The 8,357-nt window shown below is 39.5% G+C and overlaps 1 protein-coding gene across 1 annotated transcript; it reads left to right on the top strand.

Annotated features, from left to right (window-relative positions):
• Window positions 1–706: 706 nt before the first annotated feature.
• On the top strand, window positions 707–3,923 carry LOC111345322 (QRFP-like peptide receptor). Its single transcript, XM_088752210.1, has 2 exons — window positions 707–907; window positions 1,505–3,923. The coding sequence occupies exons 1-2, from the start codon at window positions 837–839 to the stop codon at window positions 2,724–2,726; spliced, it is 1,293 nt and encodes a 430-aa protein (XP_088608336.1). The 5' UTR covers window positions 707–836; the 3' UTR covers window positions 2,727–3,923.
• The last annotated feature ends 4,434 nt before the right edge of the window (window positions 3,924–8,357 follow it).

An 8,357-nucleotide genomic window follows, 5' to 3' on the forward strand; every position in this document is an offset into this window, starting at 1 on the left:
AAAGACATGTCACTTGAATCAAACTGAATTGGCTTTCTGTTCAGTTTTCCCTCGTTTTTCTTTATCGGGCGGAGACCGTGAAAAAGAAAAGCGTCTGAGATAGTAATAACAAACATGGAAGAGCAAAGACCAAGAAAAACAAGCATAGATAGACAAACGAATTAGCCCGCCGCAAAGGCTAGTACAAACAAAGCTAAATATTTGGTATATTTCAAATCAATGCTTGAATGGTGTTACATGATTAAGTGAATCGTCCTCTCCACAAGTCAATGCTTTTGAAGGCAAATTGATTTGAACAGATTGAGTCGCAAAGTTTCTTAATCATGTAAGTTTGTCATTTCCGTCCGGATAAACGTCCTCGACATAAAAGATTCCAACATGTTTCATGTCATAAAGGGTACAATACCCAAGTTATGCTTTTACTGGTTTTTGGTCACGTTTAAATGGCTTCCATTAAAAGCTAACCTTTTCCGCTGACCTTTCCGTGCCGCAAACGAAAATGTGTATTTAAGTCTTAGCTGACATGAAAGAACAAAAACGTTCTTTAAGTCATAACTAAATAAACAGTTCTGAATGTTAGCACAGTACGTACTAAGATTGAACTGAGGCCGTCCACTTCCGAAAAGCTTTCGGCGCGAAATAGTTTGGAGCACGTACTGACTACAAAAAATGACAACAAGTCACAAAGCAGGAAATTAGCTCTGCGCGGGTTCTTGGCCTTATATGATCATTCCTAAGTTTAAATTTAGGTTTTCCTTTCGCGTTCCGTCAGATAATTCGGTCTTCGTCGCATTTTCGCTATCAAAATTTGACGGAAATAGCGGCACATTTATTGCATGGACAAGACATTACAACTAGAAGGGTATTTCAAAACAAAAGAGGGGTTGTGTGGAAAAGTATTGGAAAGGTAAAAGTAACAAAGCCAAATAGCAACAAGGATAATTTAGGATGAGAGACATTCACGCGGATTCCAATTGAAAATGACAAGCTTCAAAAATGTACACTGACTTACTCAAGGTCGACGAAAGATGACGTCGCTTGCATATTTATTTTCTTTGTCTTACTATGAAAGTATTAAAGTCACATTTCATGCAGCCATCCCACAGAGTAGAGTTAAATCAAAATGATACATCAAAAATTTAACGCTCTGTAATTTGCTTTTAACACTCTGCAATCCTAAGGGACCGTTAATTTTTTACGAGGTGGGGGGGGGGGGGGGGCTAGCGGGATTTTTTGAGCTTTCATTAAAAAGTTACATGACCCCCCCCCTCAGTCGTTTAATTTTTTCCATGACCCCCCTAATACAGGTAAATTTTTCTCGGTGTAAAACATATCCCATCTTAAGGCATTACTAAAATATTTTACGTGACCCTCCCCTTTTTGCCTTATTTTTTTTTAGATGGGCCCCCTTTAAGGCCGTTTTTTTGGTTACCCCCCAAATCCCACCAACCTTGTAAAAAATGAACGGTCCCTAATTCAGTTATTGTGGTTTTCATTAAAATAGATATCAAAGTTGCCACATCACCCGATTATTTGGTGAAGGCTCTACAACGTTCGGAATGAATGTAAGCAATGCTACCGGTGGGAACGACATGACATCTTGCATTTCAACAGAGGATCCTGTGGCAGCTAAAGTCTTCAAGACGTTTGCCTACTGCTTGCTTCTTGTAGTATCACTTATCGGAAATACTTTGATCATCATGGTAGTTTATCGCGATAAAAAAATGAAAACCACCACAAACTTACTCATCGTAAATATGGCCATTTCCGACCTCCTAGTTCCAATATTCGCTATGCCTCGGGCTAACGTCGAGATAATCTTCGGAAATCACCGATGGCTTGTCGATGGCACATTCGGAGAAGCCCTTTGCAAACTCACGGCATTCTTTCAAGACATCTCTACGCTGGTTTCCGTTCAGACCTTGGTGGCGATCGCTTTGGACCGTTTCTACGCTGTTTGGTTTCCACTAAAAGCTCTGCGAATCAAACCTAGAGTGAAATACGTTATTTTGCTCATCTGGTCGATATCAACAGTTATTCACGCCCCATACCTCTACGGATTCCAGATTCGCACTTTTGACAACGGTAAAACATACTGTTTTTTGGGTTGGTCAGGAGATGTTACGAAAATCGTCTTTTTAGCACTGATAACATTAATTTATGTGATACCGCTGCTTCTGATAACAATTTTCTATGGTCTGATAGTACGAAAGCTGAGAAAGCAAACTCTCTATGGGGTACGGAATTTAGTGGTTCACTTTAGCCGCCGCGAAAAGAGAAATCGCAATGTACTTAAGATGTCTTTGGCAATTGTGGTGGTATTTTTCGTTTCAATGTCACCGTTTGTAGTGTATTTATCAATTGAACTTTTCAGTCCCGAAGGTTCAGTTTGTCTTTCTAAGAACTTTCGCTTTGTAACTCAGTATTTGGTACACTGTAACGGCGCTTTGAACTTTTTTACCTACTTTATCTTCAATCAGAGCTACCGTCACGGTTTCTTAATGATTCTTTCACGAGTTTTTTGCGCTTCATCTTACCGTTGTCGCTGGAAAAAAGAAGTGGAATTAACTTCACCCTCTATCGGACGAGAATCGCACACAGTTACCAGAGGAACTATCAACCAAGGAATGGACTTAGATCAAAAGGATGTTGTACTTATTCAGTTACGCTCACTACACGAAACTGAGTGCAGGGAAGGGACAAATGGAAATATTGATAACATCTGAAGAGTATTTTCAATCCAAGCTCTCATTATGAATCGCAACCCTGAACACTTTAACATCAGTATGCATATTTTTCATACTGTTTTCCATACATTTCCTGAGGTGCTGACAAGGAGAATTTGATTAACACTCAAGAGCTTGTAGCCATCAATTCCTTTATTCTCGTGGTTTTAATTTTGATTCAGGCGCGATATTGTAAGAAGAATTTACATGCTTGTCACTCGCAGGGGTTAAAAGGTTAGAAGAAATATTACAAGAATGCAAGGTTTCAAGGGTTGAACGTCAAATCTCCTTTTCAGGGTACCAATTGCATGCAGAGAGCGGAACCTTTTGATTATGATGTGACATTCGGAGTGCGTCCAGTTTTATGATAAGTCATACTTTGAAAGCTTCTGGAGTTAAGGGAAGCTGAGAAGCCTCATTTCCAGCCGTTGCTGAGTATGTCAGCGACGCTCTCCAAAAGCATCTTTGGAGAAAGTGTTGTGTGACATCTCAACTAAAGGCTGTGAAGGAGACTAGGAGCTGAAACAGGCAGAAGACTAGGTGACCGATTCCGAGAACACCTTCGCGACGTGGAGAGGAATGACAAGGACACATCGAAACCAGTCGCTAGACATTTTTTATTTACCCAATCATTCTAAGCAACATATGGCAATCTGCGGTCTTTCCTTACACTTAGGTAGCACGGAAAGCCGCAAAACTCTTGAACAAAGGCTCACCTTTCAAACCGGCAGTCTAAATCCCACAGGGATCAACGAACGCTATTCAGAAGAGTCATGCAAGGGAACTTGATGGGGACGAAATGATTTCACGTCGTGAAGCTTTGCCCGTGAGGTGGCTCTTTATTCATTGTTTTGTTGTTGTCGAAAGAAAACTAGCAACAGAGGTAGCATTAAAAAATCTGTCAATACCAGTAAAATGTACCCATGCACCTTGCGTATCTCCTGCTCCTCTGTTTCTGTATATCTGTTCCATTTCAAACGACTAAGGGTGTTACTAAAGTAACTCTGACGAATGACTGAAAACGCATCTAAAACGGTGGAATCTGAAAGAAATAATGTCAGTGCTGTTGACTGTCTTTCCATGTGAAGATGAATGAAGCATTGGTGTATTGAACGAAATGATCCTCAAAACTATAAGATTTGAATCACGTTCTGTCAAGAGTGTCTGAAATACACCTATTTATGAGTAACTGTTAAACTGCTCCCTCTCAATACTTTAAAGAATTTTTCCCCTACCAGGGAAACCTCAATCATCTGTAGCCCCACACCGATTTTTGTAATGAGTTATGTCAGTTTGAGCCTCAGCTACCATCACGGTTTCATGGAACTTTGCCTGAGTTTCCGTTCTTAAAGTTTTAAGGAAATGAAACTTAAAACAACAAAGAAATTGCACGCAGTTTAAAGTTTGGTGGTGTCGCCTGTTTGGTAACCGTTGTACCGACTGAAAAGCAATAGAAGTAGTGTAAGTGCCAACACGTTGTTTCTGCTCCAAGAAAATTAGGTTGGTTCATTTAGCTGTCTAAAAAGTCGTAACCACACCGCTTTTATTATCTTTTCACAATAACTTTATTCTTATTTTAAATAAATTTACATTTGAAAGGTGATTAAATCTTTAAATTTCCACGGTCACTGATTATAAAATACCTAATCTATGAAATATATTTGTGAACCTATGAAAATTATTCTTTCCTAACCGTAGAGACACTTGTTTATTACGAACTCCACAGCTGAAGTCTTTGTATGCCTAAGCACCTTTAATACCATTTGTAAAAGAACTACGCACTTCATGCTACATCGGAACCAGATTATCCAAATGCATTGCAAAACGAACAAAAAAAAAACTAAGTCCTCTATTCTTTCTTCAGCAGGACATTGTGTAGCAATTTAAGATTGTCTTATCTAAGATAAATCATGTACAACACATGCACGCTTGCTACCATCAACAGCAAAAGTAACGGGGATCAAACAAACGAAGAAATATATCAGACCTTAAAAGAAAGTCCAAGGCCACCGTCCAAACACGACTGGATAAATTCGAAGAGTGGAAACACAACAAAAGTTTACCACCCACACAGGAACAGCAGAATCGCTTGATCGCATCCTTGTGCAAGCGATTAAAGAGGAACTCGTTATTTTTTTAAAGGGGAAAATATCCAGATCAGAGTGGACGGTAGGCCTTACTATAGTAACTAAGTTAGAAACAGCGCGAAACGTTTAATGATCCGAACAATGGCCGTGTATGTGTATCCGCCTCCCGGTTAGCTCAATGGATAGAGCGCTGGACTGTTGTGCGGGAGGTCGAGGGTTCGAGCCACGGCCGGACCAACACTCAGGGTCTTAAAATAAGTGAGAAGAATTTGCTACCTTTCTATAACATCAAGAAATGGTTAGATATTCTAGTCTTCTCGGATAGGGACGAATAAATGGAGGTCCCGTCTCCTGCAGCGGTTGGGGTAGGAGACGTAAATTCTAAAGCATCCAGTCCTATATATCTCGTTTTAAAGTATTTGTATAAACTCTTTAATGAGTCTTTATCGAACAACATCCCGCCGGTCTGATCCTGTTTGACTTCAGGCTGACGGCCATGTGCGGTTCGAAGGGGACTTTTTCATTTCCGGTTTGCGCCTTTAATACGGGGACCGCGGAGCTATGGGGTTGAGTGGGCTGTAGCCCCACCAAGAACAATTTGTTATTATCATTATTATTTATTTTAATATTTGTAATTTAAAAAAAGTTGACAAATTTTTCCTAGGACTGAAGCGCGTTTCCGGTGATTTCAGAAGCTCCAGATTTCAAAAATTGTGGGGGGTAGCATATCCCAGGACACCCTATCTAGCAGTCTTTCTGAACCAAGAAAGGCGTACTAAGTAACAGACAAAAGCAGGCTCTTCTCGGAGGGGAGGCCCCAGGACCCTCATTGATAAGTTGGTGTCAATGAGCTCACACTACGCGGGAACTGAAATAGCTCCTCCGATCTAAAATATGCTCCATGGCTCCCATTTTATATCAACGTTCATATAAAACTCAATTTTTTTGATGCAGCCTTTTGCCATTTGCCTTTTGAACTGCACTGCATGAGCAGCATTTAACAAGTTCTTCGAGCAGAGCGATGTAAGATGTCTTTTTTCTCTGATCAACCCCAGTTACATTTGAATTTAACTGCTCAAAAATAGACTCCTTAGCATTTGACAAATTAAATTAACTCTTCTTCCATAGCAACCAGATCTTCCTCAGTTACAGCTTGTGCGCAGAGGGCTGTCTGCTGTTTCACTTTTGGTGCCATTCTGGAAAACATTAAGCTACTTGTTGAGTCACCAAAAACTCGGAGACACTGAACAAGCGCTTCCCTTACGATCCTTTTGCTCTTCTCATTTCTGTTGCAACCATTTTCTCGTCGAGCTTTTTGCCACTTTCTTGTTTGATGGTAAATCTAACAGTCAGATATTCTCGTTGCTTTTCGTTAAACCGGTAAGCTTTCTTAACTTGTTTGAAAGCGAAGCCTTCAGTGCTACGAGGACAGGTTTCACGAGATAGAGGAATAGTTGGCACGGAACTTGAACCTTCTTCGAGCCTTGCGGCATATTTAACCTTCGCTTTATCAAGAAATGTCTCCCTTTCAACCGTCTTTGTGCATGTTCCGAACGCGAGCGGATGCTTTTCCAGAGAAGAATGCCTTTGGAAACTATGCGTGCCGCCCTCTTTTGGACATGGAAACACTTGAACATCGCCTTTCGCGTCAAGGCCAGTAGGCTTCACTTAGTAGGCTCTTTAAGTTTTCTCCTTGGGGCGATCTCTTTAAACTCGCTGAGGGAATATTTTGGTAATGGCGTTCTGTGGAAAATAATAACATGAAAGATGATTAACGACAAAATCAAACACACCTAAAAATTGTCTAGAGCGAGATTTGGTGCGTTTCCCACAGCGAAAATAGCGTTAGGTGCAGCTTGTGCACTGCTGCCTAAATGAAGTAAAAGTTTATTTTTCCAGTATACCGTTCGAAATAAAAAAAAACTTTAAATAAATTTTTATTACAAAAACTGGCGCCAGGTTTGAGGTTTTCATGTGATCTTGAAAAAAAGTGATCTTCAGCTTTCCCTCGCTGAGTTTTTCAGTCTCAAAACTAAAGAGGGATCAGGCTACATTATAGCTAGAAACTGGAAACAGAATATAACGTAAGGTTTACCATTTTTTCCTTCCAAAGAGATGCACTTGCGGGGGCCTTTATCAAATGTCTGCCACACCCTCATTCCACCAGGATAAAATCTGAAGTTGTTCAGTAAACTGATGTCATTAATCGTCTTTTGCGTGGGGAAACAGTTTCGCGTTCCCCGAGACTGTCTAACACTAGTCACTACACGAATCCCAGAACTTGCACCACAAGCCCCCCCCCCCCCCCCCCAATAAGAGAAGCAAAGCTACAGAATGGCATCGTTTTCTTTTTGTGCTCTGTGAAAAACCGCGCACGTGTTTACCATTAAGAAAAAGACCGTGATTACATCATAGAGAATTATCGCCCAGACTGCAACACGGTATAATTGTTATCGTGACATAAGTCCTTTTTATCAAGTTTTATGACAGAAATGTGGCCCTTTTTCCGAAAAAGATAATAGTAAATAGCATAAAAAATAGTTAAGCTGTTATCGTAGGTGAAAAACTACACAGCAGAAGCTTGCGGTGTTGCGTGACTTTGTTTACTCGCACAACATTTTTCAAGATATGCAAGATATTTCAAAAGAAATATTATCGCAGTTGCAGAAACGTAGCTATTCAACTAAGAATAATGTCCATAATAAACACCTAGTCAACAAAAATGGTGAAAGATACAGCGGCCCTTATCTATAGTTAGGTGTAGGTAGTGCTGTTGAAATAGCGAGTCAACAATAACAAAGTCTTCTGCAATTCAAATTAACAGAAAATTTCGTATCTACACTTCAATTTACAGCCCTCTTCAGCAATGTCTATGGATTTTTTATTGCATAATTTCATATCATTTCCACATCAAATAATTGTTTTAAACATCTTTGTCTATCTTGTTTACTTCGTAGCTCTCAAGTACGATCTCTTGAACTGATTTGTATCATGCAAATTCATGACTTTGGCCACATTGCGTCGTAAACTCTTGTATTTTGCCGGCACTTTTCTGGATTACCCAAATTTTTTATTTCATATTATTTTAGTATAAGGACCAAACTTTGTGCCAGCATGCATTTTGACATGATTTCTCTCATACCAAGACGCGTTTTGAAGGGTTGAAGTTGCTCGAATTTTCGCCTTTTGCAACAAGTGTTTGAGAGTACTTTGTTAAAACATCTTGTAAAATTTAAAATTAAACCAAAGATCCTAAAAGTGCCATAAATAAAAATCAAATGAATTATATTTTCAAGTAAAAACATCCCCGATTTCTTACGAAACATCCTCCTTCAGTACTAGCACGCTGAAGTTGCTCAATTTTACTGTATTTTTTGCATAATTAATTAGGTAAAAACCCGAATTTTCGTTTTTCCCCATTTTCTCGGAAACATTTGATTTTTCAGACTTTAAAATATTTCTTCTAATATATCTCCCTAAAAGGGTTTTCCAGGAAAATTATCAGAATTTTCCATTTTTCAGCTTGGCCAGCGATTCTCGATAT

The sequence above is a fragment of the Stylophora pistillata genome, chromosome 3, assembly GCF_964205215.1.
Source record: "Stylophora pistillata chromosome 3, jaStyPist1.2, whole genome shotgun sequence".
Taxonomy (NCBI): Eukaryota; Metazoa; Cnidaria; class Anthozoa; order Scleractinia; family Pocilloporidae; genus Stylophora; species Stylophora pistillata.